Below are 23,289 nucleotides of genomic sequence, written 5' to 3'. Positions count from 1 at the left end.
TTTTACCATTAATTCGCATAGTACAACACATTAAGGACAGAGATCCTACATGGGGAGTTAAGTACACAGTGACTCCTGTTGATTTAACAATTGACACTCTTATTTATGGCGTCAGTAATCACCCCGGGTTCTTGTCATGAGTTGCCAAGGCTATGGAAGCCCCTTGAGTTCGCCAACTCCAATCTTATTTAGACAAGGTCATAGTCAAAGTGGAAATTCCTTCCTCCCTTCAAAGAAAGGTACCTCCTTCTCTGATGGCCTGTTCTTTCCGCTGGGATCTCACTTGCAGAGATCTTTCATTTAGGTCATATTTTTTTTGGGCAGAGTGTCTTGGCTTTCCATGCCTAGAATACTCTCATGGGCTTTTTGGCTGGATCCGAATGCCTTAAGGGCTGATTCTGAGGCCAGAGTGTTGTTTAGGACATCTGCCATTTTATGAGTCTGCTGTGTATCCCACTTCCCATGTTGGATTCTTCTCTCCTTTTTAATTTTATCAGTTAGTATTAGCAGACACTAGTCTTGTTTATGTGATCCCTTTGACTCTTAATCCTATCATTATGATCAATTATGAACTGAAATTGATCACTTTGACTAGTGAAATGGCATTGGTACATGCCACCTTGATGGGATTGAATTGGAATCCCCTGGCACGGTTTCTAACTCTACCATTAGGGGTAAGTCTGACTGAGCATGTGCTGAACTGTACATCTCCTCCTTCTCATTGTTTTACTTTCTATATTGCCAGTGCTTGCAAATCATTTATCTATTGATTTTCCAGTTTCTCACTTAGGCTGATTAAATATCCAACCAATTTGCTTCTATTATAAAAATTTTATTTCAATAAATTTGACTAACATTTAAATATTCTATTATTTTATTCTATTCACCTCATTTGATACACGGTATGGATAGCTTGAAATCGCTTTGGTGTTTTAAAAATTTCTTCAACCTTATCTCTGCTGAGGCCATTTATCTCCAGGGATAGTTTAGTCTACTGGAAAAATAATAAAAGTGAGCACTGTGATGCATTGTGTTAAGCTGTACTTGGGATGCCCTTATTTCATATTGGAGGGCCAGTTTGAACCCTGACCACTCTATCTTCTGATTCTACATAATGATGACATTATCAGGTACTCCCTGATAATGCACCTGGGAAGCAGCCGATAATGGTTCAAGTACTTGAGTTCCTGCCACCCACTTGCAAAACCAGGATGGAGTTCTGGGTTTCTGGCTTTGGCCTGGCTCAGCCCTTGGCTATTGCAGTCATTTGAGGAATAAAATAGTAGATAGAAGAACTCTTTTCCTCCCCCTGTCCCCTTGCTGTGCGTGCATCTCATTCTGCCTTTCAAATCAATCAATAAATCTTTCAAAGGTAGAGGGGCAGTTTTACAGTGCAGTGGGTTAAGTTATAACTTGCAATACTGGCATCCCATATCAGAGTACATGTTTTAGTCCCTACTATTCTCAGTTCAGCTTTCTGCTAATGCACCTGGGAAGGCAGTAGAAAGCGACCAAAGTCCTTTCCCCTACTTGTCATGTTGGAGACCAGAATGGCATTTCTTTTGGTCTCCTTTCTGGCTCGTGGCTTCAGCCTTCCCCAGCCCTGACTATTGCAAATATTAGGGAAGTGAATCAATGATGGCAGATTCCTCTCTCTCTCTCTCTTTCTCTCTCTCTCTCTCCTTCTCACTGTCTCCTATCTCTCTGCCTTTCAAATAAATAAATAACCTTTTTTAAAAAAATTTTTAAACAGAGGCTATTTCAATGGACAACTTTTCTTCTCATTTCCCTTATGTCTACATATGTTACTTCCTTTTTTTAAGATTTTATTTATTTATTTGAGAGATAGAGTTACAGACAGTGAGAGGATGAGACAGAAAGAAAGGTCTTCCTTCTGTTGGTTCACTCCCCAGATGGCCTCAATGGCCAGAACTGCACCGATCTGAAGCCAGGAGCCAGGAGCTTCCTCGTGGTCTCCCATGTGGGTGCAGGGGCCCAAGCACCTGGGCCATCTTCTACTGCTTTCCCAGGCCATATCAGACAGCTGGATTGGAAGAGGATCAGCCAGGACTAGAACCGCCACCCATATGGGCACCCACATGGGAGACCAGGAGGAAGCACCTGGCTCCTGGCTTCGGATCAGTGCAGTGCGACGGCCACAGTGCGCCAGCCGCAGCGGCCATTGGGGGGTGAGCCAGCGGTAAAAGGAAGACCTTTCTATCTGTCTCTCTCTCTCTCTCTCACTGTCCATTCTGCCTGTCAAAAAATAAATAATTAAAAAAAAAAAAACACAGGTGAGAACATAAGTTAATCACACATAATAATAACAAAGAACTTGGTATGCCTCTCTTTGAAAGTTCTGCTGGCTTCTCAAATACACTTCCAAAATTGAATTATGTCTCTACTGCTTATTCCAAGTCAGCCTCAATGGAATGTCTTTTTCAACTGATTGCCCTTCTACCCAGTTCTTCATCTTCAAACTCTACACTCATCTTGAGTATTTTAATTCTATCACCAAATGTTTCAAACCTGTTCAGTACTTTTAAATTATAATAACTGTCATTATTAAAGATAATATTATGTCTTGCACAGTGAACTAACCAGTATTTTCACTAAAATTCTGTTCCTTTCCATTTCCATATTCCATTCTCCACAAAGCAATGTTATATCCATGTCTCTATCAATAAATAGATCAAACTATCTTTTTACTCATACATTCTCCCATCCATCTATTCCATTACACAACAGATAACGCTTACTTGGACATCTTTCATCTAGAAGCTATCATTTTGAGGAATCTTTACCTTCTAAATCAGCACTGTCTACTAAAATATAAGTCAACAACACAAGCTGCATATGACATTGTCTACCATCTATCTTTAAAAAAATAAAAAAGAAGCAGATAAGATCAATTAATTAAATTAATTAATATATACTAGATATTATTTGAATATACAACTGAAACAAAAATATAAATGAGATATATTATTTTGCATTTACTAAATTTTCAAAACCCTGTGCATGTTTTCTAATTATGGTATATCTAGTTTTTGACCAATGTGTTTTCCTCTTTTATAATAAAAAAGTTAATTCTAAGAGTACATACACACCAAAAAAGATATTTCTGAGTTTCAAAGAGAACAGAGTGGTAGGTTAGAAAGGGAGGAAAGACTGTTTTTTCTCTGTTCCACAACTTTATTTCTTTTTATAGTGTTCCTTTTCAATTTATTAAATTAAAAAGATACTTCCATTTTGAAAAATATGGAACCACTATTTAAATTGGAAATTTTCTGAAAGTTAAAGACCTGTAAAGTATTGTTAAATTTAGTGTCATTTAGTGAAAAAATATATTTTATGAAAGTCAGTGTTTAACTACATATGGCTTTTTAGGTACAATGCAAAAGAGAGGTGAACACTGTTGCTGAAAGCAAGTCGTTGTTCATTTTCCAGTAATGAATGGTTCTGAAGAAATAGTAAGGAATTAGTCAATGCAAAGTAGTTCAACAAAGTAAGATCTGCTTTGTATTATAAAAGCAATGAACTAAGGACTAAGCCATGTCATTATTTCTATTCATATTTTTAGATTTGTCCTAACCCAATGTTACGCTTGCCAAACATTTTGCTTACAGTTCTATTTGACTTGTATTGTATGTCATTGAAACACCACAAGTTGAACGATTTCTGTTTTTCCCCTTGCACTGTGAGGTCTTGAAGTTCAAATAACTGGTCTTGTTTGTCTTTTTATCCCTATCAGCTAATACAGTGCCTGGAACATAGCAGCATATGTTGTTCTATGTTAACTTAATTTGCACTATGTGTCCTTATGGCATATTTTTATTTACCTTGAAAACAAGTATTGTAATTTTACAGTACCATTCTATATATACTTGGCTAATAATATAAATTAAAACAGTAAATGCACAATTCAACTGAAATTCACCATGCCATTTATAATAAAATATAGTACATGTATAAAGAAATATTTGAGAATAATTGTTTGGTGTTATAGATACACAAGATCTAAGTTTGACACAAAGCTACAATGAAAAATTAATATTTCCTTTAAAAAACAAGTAAAGGGATTTTTTTTAACTTGGGTTGTTCGACCTTTCTTTTTTAAAATCTATTTTAATTTACATTTAAATTTTAATATACATTTTCTTCCCTAAAATTTGACCAATATTTTTCCTGGATGATACATTTCCTCTGCCATAAGAATTGAAAATTCTAGCTTATTAAATATATTTAGATTACAGGTAAATTTTCCCATACTTTCTTCTTCATTATTTATGATATACTTAAACACACAGATAAAACTTCATCTTTTAGTGGTATACAACTATCAAGCTACTTATCTTAATCAAGCTTAATCCCAGAACCTGATTCTGACCATCAGCCTGCACAATGGCGACATCTTGTTTTGGTCAAAGAAGATAAAGCTGCTGGTGATCAGTCCCTTTTCTGTCCTCCTCATGCTCTTTGTTAGGAAGGGAAGATTTAAAATAATTTCATCTGTGGAAAATTTGTTTTACATCTTCTTCAACGAAACAGAGTTGACACATCCTCTAATGCACAAAGGGAAAGAACAATATGGTCTGGCAGTGACCCAAGGTTCTAAGTTAACACCAAGGTTCGGAACTGAGACCTGTGCAGACTCACGTTCCTCACTGGCTGATGAATGTGGTAAATGTGGTAGTGTGACACCAGTGAACTGTGTCCCCTACCATCATTACCCAGAATTCCAGCCAACACAGCCCACCAGCTGGGAACTGCTGACACAGACTTTAGATGTTTGCCAACTTTAGCTGAAAAGCTCTCTTTTTCAACTAAAACCTTATTTTAAAAACTTCACATAGAGAATTGAGGGCCCGTGCCATGGCTCACTTAGTTAATCCTCCGCCTGCAGTGCTGGTTCTAGTCCTGGTTGCTCCCTTTCAGTCCAGCTCTCTGCTGTGGCCCGGGAGGGCAGTGGAGGATGGCCCAAGTGCTTGGGCCCTGCACCTGCATGTGAGACCAGGAAGAAGCACCTGGCTCCTGGCTTCGGATCAGCGCAGCACCGGCCATGGTGGCCATTTGGGGAGTGAACCAATGGAAGGAAGACCTTTCTCTTTCTTTCTCACTGTCTCTAACTCTTCCTGTCAAGTAAATAAATAAAAAATAAAAAATAAATTAAAACTCCGCATAGAGAACTGATAAAAGCAGAGTCACCCTGGGGAAGGATCAGGGTAGCACAGCCTGGAGGACCTTGATTCCTCCTCCCCCAGATACAATGGAAAATCTCCGAGGAGAACTCTATTCTTATCTTGTCTGCCTCCTTTCCTTGGTTTCTTCCCTTTTCTTTTCCACTTTTTTCATTTTCCCTTCTTCTCAGTTTCCTCTCAGATGTCTTGTTCTTGGCTGCACTTTTTTTTCTATGTCTTCTTTTTGTGTGTTCTCTAATAACAAAACACAACTATTGAATAGGAATACTAGAGGCCTGAGCTACTGTAATAAGCCTGAATGCTGGCTACTTTACTTCTAAACAGATAAATATTTCAGGGCGGGCATTTGATGCAGCAGCTCAGTCACCATTTGGGACACCTTCATCCTATATCGAAATGCCTGGTTCAAGTCCTGGCTACGCTGCTTGCTATCCACTTCCTGATAAAGCACATCTCGGGAGGAAGCAGAGAACAAGTCAAGTACTTGGCCCCTGCTACCCAAATCGGAGACCAGACAGAGTTCCTGGCTCCTGTCTTCAGTCTGATCCAGCCCCAGCTATTGTGTGCATTTGGGAAGTGAACCAGGAGGTAGAAGATCTCTGGATATTACTTTCACTCTCTCTCCCTCTCTCCCCCTCCTTTCTGCCGCCTTTCTGATAAAATGAAAATAAATTCATTTAAATTAAATATTTCAAAGTCACTATACTGAGAACTACTCTTCAAAATAATCTATATTCTGAAATTATAATTTATATAATTTCTTTTTAGGATTTACGTTTTTTAAGCTTAAGTTACTTGGTGTCATTTATTAACTAGATGATATTAATTAATGTTTGTGGGCATCATTCAGTTGCAGGGAAAATAGGAAGGTATGAAGCATATACAATATAAATTTTATTTGGAGAAACAACAGTTTCCAATCAACTATGTAACTAAATGTAAACAAGATACTGGGACACCAGGTTTCTCTTGTTAAACCAATAAGATTAATAGTCTCAACTAAATGATTCACATGCCATAAATATTATACAGGACTTAAAAGAATGGTGAATACTTTTCAATCTTAATGAAATCTTCAATTGAAATCACGTATACATTAACATTTGTATAACCTATGCTTATACATCAAAATTGATATGAAGTGGTTTTTATTTTTCTTTTTAAGGTTCTGATATTTTCATTTCAAAGAAACTTTTGTTTCTGCATTAGAAGGATAATTCAATGATAGTATTTCTAGAACTTTTTTCTCTGAAAATTATTTTACTATATATATTAAAAAAGACTTATTTATTTATTTGAAAGGCTGAGTGACTGAGATAGATAAGGGGAGACACAGAGAGAGAAAGTGAGAGAGAGAGAGAGAATAATCCATCTGCTAGTTTACTCTCCAAGCTAATTACCTCATTTAACAGTCATGACAACACAAAATTAGGTGTTATTAATAAATCCATACAGGTTAAATAACTAGTCCAACTTCATTCTTCCTTTTTAAAAAAAAAAAAAAAAAAGATTTATTTTATTTTTTTGACAGAGAGAAAAAGAGAGGTCTTCCATCTGCTGGTCCACTCCCCAGTGCCCACAGTGGCCGGAACTGTGCCAATTTGAAGCCAGGAGCCAGAAGCTTCTTCCAGGTCTCTTATGCTGGTACGAGGGCACAAGGACTTGGGGCATCTTCTACTGCTTTCCTAGGCCATAGCAGAGAGCTGGATTGGACGTAGAACAGCTGGGACTCAAACCGGTGCCCATATGGGGTGCCGGCGCTACAGGCTTTAACCCACTAAGCCACAGCACCAGCCAGCATTCTTCTTCTTCTTCTTCTTCTTCTTCTTTTTTTTTTTTTGACAGCTAGAGTTAGACAGTGAGAGAGAGAGACACACACACAGAGAAAGGTCTTCCTTCTGTTGGTTCACTCCCCAAATGGCCACTACGGCCAGAGCTACGCCAATCTAAAGCCAGGAGCCAGGAGCTTCTTCCAGGTCTCACACGTGGCTGCAGGTGCCTAAGCATTTGAGTCATCCTCCACTGCTTTCCCGGGCCACAGCAGAGACCTGGACTGGAAGAGGAGCAACCGGGACTAGAACCTGGCACTCATATGGGATGTTGGCACTGCAGACAGAGGATTAACTAAGTGAGCCATGGCACAGGCCCCTGGCATTCTTATAATTACAGACTCACCCCACCCTGCTGACATGTAGCACTAGAGCCCATGGTCCAAACCATAACACTATAATGAATTCCTAAAATCTCATATAAGCACTTTCACATTTCTTATGATATCAAGATTGTTTGGAAGTAGAAGTCAAGTAGATTTTCACTTTAATAAAAATATTTTTATTTCAAAGTCAGGAAAAGAACTATATTTTTAAAATTCTGTTAAATAATCAGCATGAGCAAAGATTCTTTACATATTATCATTGCCATTGAACCCTGAATGTTGGCATTCTTATCCCAAAGTAGAACTGAGATTTAAAAAATTAAGGAATTTGTTTGAGGTCAAATCTATAGAATTTATCAGACATTAAAGTCCTTATTCTTTCACAAGATACTATTAAAAAAAAAAAAAAAAAAAAAAAAAAAAAAAAAAAAACCAAGGCTTGGAGTGTTCCATTTGGAAATTCCTTAAAAACTAAAACTAGTTGACAGCTGGAAATGCTACTGGCTCCAAAATGTACCTTGGTCAGTAAAATTTCCTAAAATCTTCACAGTAAAACTGATATGAAAAAATCCAGAGTCATCAACTATTAGAAACTCTTTGTAGTTTATAGATTAAGGAACAAAGTGTCACTGAGATCATATTCCTTGTGTGGATTATTGCAAACACTTGAGTCAGAAGCTTCAGTTAAGGAAAGTACATTAAGGGGCTGTGCTGTGGCATAGTGGGTAAAGCCGCAGCCTGCAGTGTCAGCATTCCTTATGGGTGCTGCTCCACTTCTGAACCAGCTCTCTGCTATGGCCTGGGAAAGCAGTAGAGGATGGCCCAAGACCTTGGGCTCCTGCACCCGTGTGTGAGACCTGGAAGAAGCTGTCATCTCCTGGCTTCAAGATTGGCCCAGTTCTGGCCATTGCAGCCTTTTGGGGAGTGAACCCGCAGATGGAAGACCTCTCTCTCTCTCTCTCTCTCTCTGCCTCTGCCACACCTTTCAAATAAATAAATAAATCTTAAAAAAAAAGTACATCAAATAGCACTGAATGTATATGAAAGTTCTACCCTCCAATGACAACTAAGACCCTCTCAGTGTTGTGTCTCTATACTTTTACCAAATCTTTTACCCTCTCATTCTTTTTTCTATAAGAGAAATACAAAAAATTTCAGATGCTAAGGTTTTAGCACTCCTCTTTTTTTTTTTTTTTTTTTTTGCATTTGTATTTTACTATTTTATAACTATGGTAGAAATACTGAATTGTTATTTTGGTTGTAACACTGAATTTGATTTAAAATTCATAGGCCTATGCAGAAAGTGTTTCCATAAAAATAATAATGGAGTTGCATGTGAATACAACAATGAGAGTATTTTGAAGTCAACTAAAGTCATATTAACATTGTTCTAATGTGATGTTTCCTTGTAACAAACGAAAATAGGAAACTCTGAGGTTAAATATTTTTTCCATATTACTATTAGTTAGAAAGCATAAAATCTAGGTTTTCTGTTTTCCCATTAACTAGTTAAGATAAGCACTATGGCAGAATTGAGTATTTTAGGCAAGAAAGAATAAGACACAGCATGAAAAAGAGCGTTACGAGACTTATATGCAGTATACAGCAAAGCAGCTCAGAGGGTAGATACAGAAGCTTCTCCTTGTGGCATTCAACAAGTGAAACCATTAGAGAGAGATCAGGGAAATGTCAACGAATTTTACTCAAAACAAAATGTAAACACTGTGATGGTGGTTAATAAGGTTTAACCTTCCTAAAATAAAGCACTCATACATCATAGCATTTAACAAGAGACTAATAAATGACAAGCATTCAAGACGAAAGGATGAAGTTTTTTTTTAAAGAGAAAGATAAGTCGTGTTTTCAGGGACCATGACAATATTTCCTTTACCACAACTTATAATTCTCCAAATTCCTGCTCGATAAACCTAACAAATGCCACAAGAAAATAAAGTTGTAAAGATGGGGTAGGAGTGAGATTCTGGGTAAAACATTGATTCTGGAAGTGTATTTAGCTACTCCCAAGCACCTTAAATAATCTATAATTGGAAGGCTAGAAATGTTACCCTTTTTAAAGAAGTCAAAATATAATTGAATTGAACAGAACATCTGCTGAGGAAGTAGCCTCACCCTCCAAGAAAACGGAAGAGTCCGAAAGAATAAAAGGACTTTAGAATTTTTTAGCTACTATCTAACACATGCATGAAATCTTGTCCTTCCTTTCCTAGTTTTTTGGATGAGTAGCCATACTGGTAAGAGACCAGATTTCTATAATGGAGACGACAGGCACAGTAGAATGGATGAGAGGTTTGGGATAAAGACATGTAGATTCAAGGCCAAGCTATGCTCTCTTTCTTGCCTTTTGACCTTGGAAGACTTATTGTCCTTTTCTGCATAATAACAACAATATCATTGAATTTTCACAAATATACATAAGAAACAGGGAAGAAAAGAGAACTAACATTGAGTTGGTGTCTACACTGGACCAAGCTCTTTAATTTTATCTTTTTTGGTACTGCTTTTTGGTGCCAATGGTGCCTGCATCATATAAGGTGTTCAATTAAGAGTTCCTGTCCATTTTCCTCATCTAACAGGCACCCTATTATATTGACAGAATGCTCTAATTGTTCAAAAAATCTCTATTTTAAGCCAAAATTTGCTTCCTTTTGACTTCTGCTTAATTCTGTCCTCTGAAAAAACTCAAAACTAGGCGTCTCCCTTTTCTGTGAGAGTCCTTTAAGTCTCTGGAAACAACTACCATGATTCTCTTTAGTACTCTCCTCACCAGGGTCAACGCACCCACTTCTTTCAACGGTTACTTTGGGACATGACTTTCTGGAAACATATTGTCCCTAACTGCCTATTACAGACAAACTCTAGTCAGTCAATTTTGTCCTGAAATGTAGTGCCTTTATCTGAACACAATAGTCCAAATGTAGTCTGAGAAAAGCTGTCGAATTTGTCCTCAACAGCTTACAGACAACCGAACTGACTATTCCTTTAGCAACATTTGTGCTATCAGGAGACATGACGTTTTCCTGAGCACATTTTGGGAAACAGGAGACTAGTAAAGAAGACATGATTAACCAATTTAATGCTACTAATAAATAATGTGTATATATATATATATGTGTGTGTGTGTGTGTGTGTGTATATATATAGCTATTTAAAAACACATTGCAACAACTTAAAGTTTCCCTTTTTGTAAGCTGCAAAGAAGGTCTGAGTTCTATAATGAAGGTTCAGAGGTCATGAAATGAGTTTAATTATCTGTAAAGTTAAACTTTGTTATGAGTTCTTAAGTAACGCTCTTCAATATGTCCCAAATTTAAGTTCTGCCAGTCATCAATGCATTACTCCAAACAAGTCAGCTACTCTTTCTGATTTCCAGTGCCTCTTATTGAAATGAAATTGCCGCACTGGTTTATAGGGGCAATGAGAATCTCTCAATAACAAAAATTATAAATAAATACTAAGATCCTGAGGAAAAACTGTCTTATATTTTTTAATATTAATTTTATTTATTTGCATAGAAGTATTAAAGGGAGAGGGAGAGACAGAGAGGGAGAGATCGTCCATTTGCTGGCTCACTCCCCAAACTGCTGCAATTGCTGGGACTTGATCAGGCTGAAGCCAGAAGACTGGAACTCCACAAATGTCTCCAAAGTGGGAGGTAGGGGCCGAAACACTTGGGCCACTTTCTGCTGCTTTTTGGGCACATTGGCAGGGAGGGAGCTGGACCAGAAGTACAACAGCTGGGATCAGACACAGCCCTCATATAGGATGCCAGTGTCATAGGCAGCAACTTAACATGCTGTACCACAACACGGCCCTGACCACAGTGACTTTAAATCAATTGCCCATGGTCACACAGTCTGGTGGTCAAAACTGTCATACAAAATTCTTTGAAACTCTTGTCTTCAAAACATGGAGAATTGTCCTTCCCCCTTGATTTGAAGAAGACTGAGATTTAGTTCTAATTAATCACCTTATATTTCTTAAATAGAGGCATTCAAGATTTATGTTTCTATCTATGCAAAAGATTTTTAAAAATCTAAGGCACTTGGAAAACAAAACACTGTGGGAGCCATAATTCATGCTTTAGTCATTAACATATTCCTGTATTCTTGACTTCCTCTCGGCTCATACACATACATCCTGTCCCAGGATATGCATTCTTATGGTGTGGTTCTCTGCTAAGCCTGTTCCTTTCATGATTTGACTTCTATTACCATATTCTACCTTATGTTGGAGAGCCATACCATAGGCACCACACTATGTAACTTGTGTCCTCTGTTTCCTCAGAAAGGATGTTACATTGCTGACCCACGAGTGTTGATGTTTCTCCAACAGCCAACCTCAAGAGGAGTAGTGGGGCAGTCCATGTTGCTACTGCCTCACTAACACAGAATGAGAAGTGAGGACAACATACCCAACAAAGACGCAGGCCACTGACATCTGTGGTGTTAGTTAACAGATAAGAAGAGAAACACAAGTGGATTTTGCCAAAGTGGCATTATCTGTGAATTTAATTGCCAGGACTGATTTCAAATTAGTTCCTGAAATAAAAATGAAACTGCTCATCCTGATTCTAGATATGCTGTAATCACATTCAGCAAACAAAAGGTTAAGTCAAACTTTTCAGGGGATTCCATCTCTTGGAATGACAACCAAACTCATCGCACAAAAAGGCATATAATCTCATTTTCCAAGCTTAACTTCTTGTGGTTGAATCTGATCATGAAACTTGAAATACATGTACTATTTATCTACTCTATGCAAAAGGAAAGTTATAGTGATAAATGCTTTGCCAACACTTTTGTTCTCTGGCTACCCTCCCACTTGCTATGACTAATCCCCGACAGTGTTCTGTATTTGGGATACAAAGCACCTGTCCAACGAAGGCATCTTCATGAAAAACTAAGAGCAGCTCAAGAAGGCTGCCATCGGCTATCCTTGGCAACAACTTTCTCTTCCTTTCTCTGTACTAGAGCCAGGACAACACATCTGCCCAACTGCCTACATTTGAGATCTCAGAATCTCTTTATTCTTCTTGCTCACTCATAGCCTCTGTATTCAGTTAGGCATTAAGACCTTCCCAGGTCTTAGCAATGAGTACTGAATACATCCCTTACTTTCAATTGTCACTGCAAGCAACTCCCAGGCTGCCCTCAATATAATTCTTTGAATTTTTAAATAACATCATACTCATACAATTAAATTCCTCCTAATTAATACTTCATTTTTGCCACTAGGCTTGCTATACTTTATTAATAACCTGTCATGTTTTAAAGTCTCACCACTATTTTACCCTCTATTTTCAACTTTCATATCCAAACCACTTTCCTGTTTCTTCTGTGGCTCAACTCTTTCCCCCTTGTGTTACAAACAAATATTTTCCATTTTCTCATCTCTCTTCTTATCTCACCATCTGTGAATTCAGTAAAAAATAGAGTGGATTTTCCAAGCAAATGCACACTTAGAATACCTTCTCTATTTTTTCTATTCCTCAATCATCCCTGTTCTTTTTTCACAATAACTTATCCATTATTCCCTTTATCAAGCTTTTTTTGCCTCCACATACATACTACACAATACCACGTGTGTGTGTGTGTGTGTGTGTGTGTGTATCAGGTAGGGTGCAAGGTACTAGGAATATAGACAACTAGGACATACTTCTTGTTCTCAAGGAATTAGAGGTGTTCCTGGCATTCACCTTCTACACCTTAGTACTTAACCAGGTTTAAGGACTGTTTACTAGTTTACCTCTGTATTTCTTTATAAAACATAGTTCCACAAATTACAAAGATTGGCAGTCAATACATATCTGTTGAATGAATGGATGTTTAATTATTTTGCCTATAAAGTCTAAGTGAAGTAGGCAAATGGTTCCCAAAGTTTTCTGAGGGATCTTCCACATGGCCACCTGTACTAACAGATCCTGGGTCTACTCAGAACACAACTGCAACGATCTACCAGCCTCTCTTCTACCATAGTCAACCTAGTAAATAGTTCTAAAAGATTTTTTTTTTCCTGTAAAAATCTCTCTGTCTTGTATTAATTTCCCTAAAATCCTGTTCTAAGTAGCAAATCATTTATAAATAATGGCAGCCAGAAGACAAAGTGCAAGCCTGTAAAATGTGAAGTTAAAGAAGTGAATTTAGGGGCCGGCAGTGTGGCCCAGTGGGTTAAAGCCCCAGTCTATAGTGCCAGCGTCCCATATGGGCACCAGTTCTAGTCCCGGGTACTCCTCTTCTGATCCAGTTCTCTGCTATGGCCTGGGAAAGCAGTGGAAGACGGCCCAACTCCTTAGGCCACTGCACCTGCATGGGAGACCCGGAAGAAGCTCCTGGCTTCAGATCGGCTCTGCTCCATCCATTGCGGCCATTTGGGCAGTGAACTAGCAGATGGAAGACCTCTCTCTCTCTCTGGTTCTCCCTCTCTCTGTAACTCTTTCAAATAAATAAAATAAACCTTAAAAAAAAAAAAAAGAGAAGTGAATTTAAACCTTAAGTTTGTCCATTACGTGTATGGTCCTGAAAAATTTATTTCACCCCTTTGAGCCTAAGTTTCACTGCTTATAACAAAAGAACATTAACCCAACTGTCACATTTAGTCATGGTAACTTCTAAGAAGCCCCCAGATCATGCTGACCTGGAAATCAGAGAAAGCTGAATCCCAACAGGGTTCCACAGAGTCACCTCTTTCTGGGGTCTACCAGATACCAGGCACCATGATAAGCACCCATATCTTTTGTTTGAAACCAAACTATGTATGAGGAGTTATTGCAGCATTCTATTAAATAGTCTGATTTTGGGGTACAGATTTCCTAGAAATGCTCTTGAAAAGTCTTATATTTACAAATACCTTAATTTTACCCCTTTCATTACATATTTTAATATAATACTCAGGTTTAAAATAGAGATCAGGAGAAGTAATTGCAGTATGTCTACAAGCATCACTTTCCATATTTTATTTTACACTTTTGCTCTTTAAATTATGCTCTCTGAAACTGAAGGGAGACCTTTAAAATTGATTTGGTCTCAGGCAAAATTGATCATCAAATTTTTCTGTGCTTTTTGGAAAGCAAACAAAATGTTTCATTTTCATAGAGAAAAATAAATAAATAAAAATTTGTATATAGCTATATAATTTGAGAGCTTTTTATTATATCCCAGGGTTCATTTTGAGAATTAAAAGGTATCCCACTATCGAAATTCTTCTTTTCAGTTTTAAAAACCCACATTAATGTCATTTGCTCTCTCCCTTTGAACCAAGGTCCTTGTTGCTTACAAGTTTAAGAGATAAACAACCTCTATACATTCAATTTCCTTCAACAAAGAGTATCAAATAATCCTAAGGGAAAATATTTCTTACTTAGAATCTTCTCAATTTAAGATTAAGACAAGCCTATAAATTCTTTATACTTACATGTTAAACCAATTTAAATACCAGAACCCACAGAGATATAAAGAAACACTTTACAACTGCTCAGTATTCTAATAAATTAGTTTTTAATTTAAATACATTTGCAACAAGAGTTTTTTTTTTTTTTTCTGGAAAGTGCACTGTAATTCAGGGACTTCAAAATGCTTAAAAAGTAGTTTTATTATTAATTATTGCTAGTAAAAATAAATAAGTTAGTTTTTATTAAGTAGCTTTATTTTTAATAATATTTTCTTAGAAACACTGTATAGAGTTAATATTTTACATTAATTTGATTCTAAATCCAAGAAAGTGGTTTTACATTTACATGTTTATAAATATGAAATTAAAAAGCTAATTTATTTTTTACTTCTATTATCTTATATGCCTTCAAATATTTATTTTCCATTAAACATACAACTTTATTATGGATACTGTTTTATTTATTGTCTTTAATATTCCTACAATACTAATTGATATTTAATTTATCATGTAAATGATTAAGTAAGTTTTAAAAATATGCTTAAGTAACTGTAAAATAAAGCACATAGACATTTTTATCTTTAGGTTTATTTTATAGGATTGCTTGGGGCAGGCATCATGACAAAGCAGGTTAATGAACAGCATCAAAATTTTGAATCAATGAATATTTTCACATTAAATAGTACTTAATCTCCTCAGAAAAAACTTCCCTAATCGAAGGGTAAATTCCATAGCTTCCTCAAATACAGTACAAGATCTGTGATTACGTTTACTATAAACTCAAGTTTCAATTTAGAAGTTGGTTATAAATACATACAGGAAAAATCACATATATATTATGTTGAACAGTTTCAGAAACAGCTTTCAGATAATATCAAAGCATTGAAAATTCTACTTGGTTCATGTGATGTGTTACAATACTATTCTCTCTACTTTGTTTTTCATAGTCTCTATCTCACCTAGCTAAGAGATCACCATCTAAATACAGACAATGTTTCATTTCATCTCAAGGACAGTTTTATATAAAATTCAAACAGAAAAAGAAGTTAAAGAGAGAAGTCAGTACACCCTATCTTATTCTAATGCTTGTTTACTCAATTGATACAGTCCTTGAAGATGAAATTTCATTCAACTTAATCATCGTGAATTTTATGTATTTGATCTTGGCAATTCTTTCTTGCAATTTGTCTTACTAGTGACATGGACTAAAAATGTAGGTTACTCTACTCAAAGAATAAATAACTAAACAATACAAATATTTGATACAGAAACCTTATTTAGTTTCTCACAATTTTTTAAAGATTTATTTATTTGAAAGGCAAAGTTATAGAGAGGCAGAGGCAGAGAGAGAGAGAGAGAGGGCTCTCATCCACTGGTTCACTCCCCAAATGGCTGCAATGGCCAGAGCTGCACCAATCCAAAGCCAGGAACCAGGAGCTTCTTCCAGGTCACCCAAGTGGGTGCAGGGACCCAAGGACTTGGGCCATCTTCTGCTTTCCCAGGCCATAACAGAGAGGTGGATCAGAAGAGGGGCAGCCAGGACTCGAACCCATATGGGATACTGCCACTGCAGGAAGTGGTTTTACCCACTATGCCACAGCATCAGCCCTTCCACCATTTAAGAGTTACAAACATGACATTTTTGACATTTTTCTATCCTATAAATTTTTTTCGTGGAAAAAAATCCAATCAAGATATGTGCACAGCTGAAATATATATGCTGTATTTAAAAAATGTTAGGAAGGATGCAGTTGTGGTGCATAGGGCTAAGCCACTATTTGCAACAACCACATCCCATATCAGAGTGTCTGTTCCAATCTTGGCTACTCTGCTTCTGATCCAGCTTCCAGCTAATGTGCCTGGGAAGGCAGACGAAGATGGCTCAAATACTTAGGCCCTTGACACCCATGTGGGAGACAGGATGAGTTCCTGTCTCCTGAGACTGTTTGAAGAGTTAACCAACATATGGAAGATCTCTCACGCGCGCGCACGCCCACGCTCTCGCTCTCTCTCTCTCTCTTTCTCCCCCCCCCATTCCCCACCATGTCACCCTCCCTCTACTGCTCTTTCAAATAAACAAATGTGAGACTTATATTTTCAGTATTTATTGGAATGTGATACATGTTGTCCCACTTTATTATGCCACAGGTGCTTCATTTAAGTGATGTTTTCCTGCTACAATTTTTGTGTATTCTAAAATATGACTACTTTTCTTGTTCTAATTCATCTCTCCAATACAATCACTCCCACATAAGTCATTCTATACAGTATTTAATGAGCTAAAAACAAACATAGCTCACGGTGGTAGCTTGTATTTAAACAAACCATTCAATGAATCACTTCCTATCCCAAAGAATAAGTACTCTATAAATCATCATTTATGTTTAAATACAAACATTTCAATGAAGAGCTTTGCCAAGCCACGCTATGGAGCAGATAGCTTATCCGAGGCACAGAGTTAAATGAGTATGAGGAGGCTACAGGGAACTAATGCAAACAGAGAAAAACCATCTCCCTAAAGCAGTGGATTTAATTCTAGTCATCTACTTCAAACACCCAAAGGGCAATGGAAAGTAAGATGCTAAGGTGCCTAGCACTAGAAGAGGGCTGAAATGCAAATAGTTCAGAATTTTATATTGAGCCTGACTCGATGCTCATCCTCACTGAAAATAGCTAAGGAGAAGGACAAGGTACGGTTTCCTGTTGCAACTTGAAATTCATTATTGCCAAGCATCTCGCATCTCTCCTGACTTTATTACATCCAAACCATGCTAACGAGACTAAGTCTTAGGTTCAAGCCCGTCAGCCTCCTGCAGTCTAAAAGTTACAGCTTTCTCTTTCTTCCTGAATATGCTTAGCATTAGTCAGAAGAGGAGCATATGTGAAAGAATGAAAGAGTATAGGTCCTTTACCAGCACTGGAAAAGCAAGACAAATTTCATGTCCTGCGGAGAATGGTTAAAAAGCAAACATCACAACACATGGGAAACCCATGCATATCCTAATGAAAGAGGATGACAGTTCCAAAGCACTATGAAACACTAAGTTAACTAAAAGACCAAGGCTATATTTGAAATTAAGAATAGGACATTTTCTTTAGTACAGAAAAATGAGTTATTTACACAACTTCTATGAAGTTCCAGTTTTTAAAACAGAAGTTTCAGGGGACAGCGCTGTGGCGCATCAGGTTAAAGCCCCGGCCTGAAGTGCCGACATCCCATATGGATACCGGTTCTAGACCCGACTGCTCCTCTTCTGATCAAGCTCTCTGCTATGGCCTGGGATAGCAGTAGAGAATGGCCCAAGTCCTTGAGCCCCTGCACTCACGAGGGAGACCTGGAAGAAGCTCGTGGCTCCTGGCTTCAGATTGATGCAGCTCCGGCCATTGTGGCCATCTGGGGAGTGAACCAGTGGATGGAAGACCTCTCTCTCTCTAACTCTCTCTGTAACTCTGTCTTCCAAATAAATAAATCTTTAAAAAATGAAATAGAAGTTTTATATATATTTTTCTTTTACATACAAAATCTATTTTACATATTGTTAAATACACAATAAAGCATTTTCCAAAATGTACTACAATCTCATGAGAACATTTGATTTTTCTTATCTGAGGGAGTATATCATTAATTATCTCTTAACAGCAGTATCCCATACACATGACAAAATGCTCAGGATCACATGCCATCAGGGAAATGCAAATCAAAACCATAATGAGGTTTCACCCCACCCAGTTAGAATGGCTGTCATACAGAAATCAACAAATAATAAATGCTGGCAAGAAATCGGGGAGAAACGTACCCTAATCCACTGCAGGTGGGAATGTAAACTAGCACAGCCTTTATGCCTTTGTGGAAGACAGTATGGAACCTCAGAAAGCTGAAAACAGATCTACCATACAACCCAGCAATCGCACTCCTGGGAATTTACCCAAAAGAAATGAAATCAGCCTATGAAAGAGTTATCTGTATCCCCATGCTTACTGCAGTTCAATTCACAACAACTAAAACATGGAATCAACCCAGATGTCCATCAACTGATGATTTATACACACACACACACACACACACGTACATATCATGTGGAATGCTTCTCAGCCATAACAGAAAGAATGAAATCCTGTCTTTTGCAACAAAAATGGATACAACTGGAAACCATTATATTTAGTTAAATAAGCCAGTCTCAAAAAGACAGATACCATATGTTTTGCCTGATCTGTGATAACTAGTAGAGTACAAAAAATGTAATGTATAGCAGTGAAATTGACATTTTGAGATTCAATGATTGTTTACAGCCTTTGCCTCCATTGTATGAATTAAGATATGGAAGAGGAGAGGAAAGAGGAGGAAGAAGGGTAGAAGCATGGGCAGGTAGGAGAGTAGGGTGGGAAGTATCATTATGTTCCTAAATCTGTACATATGAAATACATGAAATTTGCTTATCTTAAAAAGTCCAAAAAAATCAATAAACAATTTAAAAGTTGAATCTTCTGACACTTTCAAAGTTATAGCCTTTCGTCCCCAATAATAAAATATTAATGTTGTCATTTTTAAAAATATTTTAGTGGCTGGCCTTGTGGCATGAGTAATTAAAGCCATCATCTGTAATGCTGGCATCCCATTTGGATTCCAGTTTGTGTCCTGGCTGCAACACTTCCAGCACAGCTCCCTGCTAATGGCCTGGGAAAAGCATCAGAAGATGATCCAAGTGATTGGGCCCCAGCCAACCACATGGGAGATCCACATGAAGTTTCCGACTCCTGACATTGACCTAGCCCAATGCTGGTCGTTACAACCATCTGGAGCGTGAACCAGCAGAAGGAAGATCGATTCTCATTCTCTCTCTCTCTCTTTCTCTCTCTCTCCCCTATACCCCTAATTCTGATTTCAAAATAAATGAATGAATCTTTTAAAAATTATTGATATATTGATTTATTTTCACTCACAGCTTAATGATAAATGACATGTCTAATCACCAAGATTTAAGAGTTTTCAATGATAGCATACAGAGGTTTAATGGATTACTGCTATTATTACTACATATTTCAGATCTAAGAATTAACTGTGCAATAAATTTATTTGTTCATGATCCTAAAATATGCTATTTCCCATACAATTGGCAAATAACTGAATTAAGCCATAGATTAAAAATCACCATTTATTACAGCAATGGATGGGACTTCATCCCAACACTCCTTATGTATCTTCTACATTATCCTCTGCTTTACTCATAGTTGATAGTTAACAGTTACTTGCTTAAAGTGGATATATAAAACAAAGAAAGTAAATTTAAAGTGTGAAAGCTGGTGGGTCAGGGGCATCTTTAGAATAACTGGGCTACTGAATGCAAGTGGTAGCAAGGAAGACCACGGGTTGACAAAGGACAGAAGGCTCCAGGAATTTTAATGAAGGTAAAGGTCTTAATAGTTCATTCCCATTACTTGCTACAATTTGCCTTGTTATAAAGAGTTCATAAAATGTGAGCCAACAGCACAAATTCTGTGATTTTTATGCCTTGCTTCTATTATATATGTCATAACCTTGTGGTGGAGATAAAGTACATAGTAAATAAGTTTTAGGGCCTTTTTTTTAGCCAAATATGTGGTGTTTCAGAGGTCCAATGTTAAACATAGTCAACAAGATTTTTTTTCCCAATAGAAATATAAAATGAAGGTTAGAAGAACGCTGAGTTGAAGGAGATAAACATCAAGTCTGTTATAATAAAATCATTTTGAAAAGAATGTATAACATTGCAGTGAAATTTATGCTATGTAACAAAAATTAAAGGAAGTATCTCTACAACATTATACAGTTTTGTATTTTTTATTATTTGTATAAACATATCCAATCCAATTTCAAAGGCCCACTTTCACTGTGTTCCTGCGGCCTTGGGAGATGGAAGAAGGGTCTTCAAAAAGTTCATGGAAACTGTGTATTATGAACAAACCATGCTTGGATTTCAAGAATGTTTTGTGACAAAATTAATTTAACTATTAATTGCATTTTCCATGAACTTTTTGAAGTACTCTCATATTAGCCAGGGCATTTTTGTAATAAAAGGAAACAACCTTATCTAGTTTAACAGAGAAAAGGAGAAATCACTATAAAGTTATCTAGAGTTCCAGGTATTTCTAGAGGACCCAAATAGCTGGAACGCAATCAGTCTTCAGAAGCAGACTAGAACCTAGAAATGAGTGTTCCACATCTGCAGTTTGTCTTAAGTATTCTTTTGCTCTGCTCTTCATACGTATCTCAGTGTGTTGCCTCCATTCAGATGTGTGCACAGCTCTGTCTGACATTCAAACCACATGACAAATACGGCTGGGCTCTGGTACCCAAGGGACCATGGAAAGGACATTTGCAGAAACAGAACATTCTGTCACAATTTCAATTTTTTCTGGGAATGAATTCCAAACAGATCTAGCCTTTGTCCAATTCCCACATACCTGATCTATTGGTGGAAATCACATGGAAACCATACATCTATAAAAAGAATCTTAGATGTACATATAAAGAATGCATCATATGTGAAATTAGTATCTGCTATGTTTTATATAGTGTTTTATAGCATTTTATACTGTTTCCAACTTCATTTTTCTCCATTAGCATTCCTTTTTCTAAAATGCTACTTATTTTCTTGGCATATATCCTGTGCTAAGTGTTGTGGTCTTACATGTACTCTTGAAAGAATCTCCAAAAAAGTTTTCTGTTCTCTTAAGGCATTCCCAATCTAGGATACAGACAACTTCTACTACAAATATATCATAATTAAGTATCATAATTATTAACAAAGTTTTGACACATACTGGTAGAAACAGAGCTTTTTCAACCAAACAACTAAAAAGAAAATAAACTTTTAATATTTTAATTCTAATATGAGTCATTTGAAAAATGAATACACAATGTCTTTAATATTTTGAGGTATTCATTTATTGAGATTGATACTAACTCTAGAAATACTAATCACATTCTCAGTTTTAAAAATACATTTTTACCACTTAGCTGACTATAGAATTTATGAAATTATCATAATTCTCTCTATAATTTATAATTCACTAAACAGCTTATGATAGTAATATTTGGCATATATTCCTTTTGTTTTATAACAGATGCTCCTAAGAAGTTTGTAAATATTACTGGAAAAAATAAAATACATTTCAATAATGTAATTATTTAACTGTATCTTAAAAATTCTTTTATAAAAAATAAATTCATAGTTGTGTAAATACTACATCTTTACCTCAAAGTTCCTCTGAAGTTCAGATTTCCCTATACCTATTCCAATAAATCAATTTTTTTTAAAAAAGTAAGAATTAGCACTTACAGCTGGCCTAATCAGAAAAAGAATAGAGAGCTAAATGTTTCCAAAAGGATAGGCTACCTCTGGGTAACTTCATATACACACAAATACATTTATATGCATCCAAGTATCAGTGTATACTTAGGTAAGTACTTGTGATTTCCTATGAATCTACTCCAAATGAAGTACAGGTTTTCTGAAATAGATGCACTTATCATTATCATCACCATCATCATCATCATCCTCATCATCCTCATCATCCTCATTTTGGTTACAGCTTTATTTCCTTTTCGTAAAATGCAAGAGCCTGAAAAGTCCACAGGGGCAGAAAGCAGATGACTGGCCTAAGTCACCAATTCTGATTTGATTGGTCCCCTGGCTCTCCTACTCCTCAGACTGTCAGAGAAAAGACAGACCTGTAAATGGTTGTATGCACACCCTGACAGGTGTTTTTATCAATCTGAGGAAATTGCTCTAACTTTAGGGTGTCAATCATTGTAAGATTGTTATTCTTGTTGTTCACCTTATCTATTGCCTACAGTCATGGTTCCTGTCAGGCACAAGAGCATAGCTACTGGAACAAGTAAGCAGGTCTCTCTTTAAATATCATGACACCAACATCCACTCAAAAAGAAATAAGAGAGAAACAGCTTTACCCGCAGGAAGGACAGGTCCCGGTTGTGCTCAATGCTGGTTATCTCCAGGTTGCCCATGACCACCTCACAGTTTTCATAGTACTTGCGCAAGGCTCGGTACTGCTGTTCCAGGTCTGAGAGAGAGCTCAGTTTATTTTCTGTGCCTGCACACACTGCAAAGATAAGAAGAGAATATTAAGCCATATAATCTTAATATATCATGCACAGTAATAATATCTTTCTCAAGACTCACTATTCTACAAGTCTATCCCAATTCTCCGAGTTAAAATCTTTGTATGTCTTAAGAGCAATAGGCTCACACATTGAAAACTACCTTCACTTTCATGTTTCTAAATTATATATGCTTATCACAGAGAGTAAGAAGACACAGATTCCAAGAAACATATAGCAAGGAGAAAAACTCAAAATAACATCATTTGCCGTAATCATACAAAGTATGTAAATGTATTTTATTTCACTTTAAGCATGATATTAATTATTTCTATTAGGATTATTCTAGAAATATAAATAAATTGAAATGTAAACACATAAATGAAAAATATAAATACATCAAAATGAAAAGATGAAAACAATAC

The 23,289-nt window shown here is 36.7% G+C and overlaps 1 protein-coding gene across 7 annotated transcripts in view; it reads right to left on the bottom strand.

Annotated features, from left to right (window-relative positions):
- The window catches only part of ERBB4 (erb-b2 receptor tyrosine kinase 4), a 1,263,146-nt gene that overhangs the window by 789,451 nt on the left and 450,406 nt on the right, over positions 1-23,289 (bottom strand). For all 7 annotated transcript variants that reach the window (XM_051849160.2, XM_051849161.2, XM_051849158.2 and 4 more), the window contains one exon: positions 22,715-22,866. In XM_051849160.2, the coding sequence (XP_051705120.1) occupies positions 22,715-22,771 (57 nt within the window). In that variant the 5' untranslated portion in view covers positions 22,772-22,866. The remainder of the gene's footprint in view (positions 1-22,714; positions 22,867-23,289) is intronic.

Source organism: Oryctolagus cuniculus, chromosome 3 (assembly GCF_964237555.1).
Source record: "Oryctolagus cuniculus chromosome 3, mOryCun1.1, whole genome shotgun sequence".
Taxonomy (NCBI): domain Eukaryota; kingdom Metazoa; phylum Chordata; class Mammalia; order Lagomorpha; family Leporidae; genus Oryctolagus; species Oryctolagus cuniculus.
Note: the sequence above shows the minus strand (reverse complement) of the source record. Positions and strands in the feature narration are given on the sequence as shown.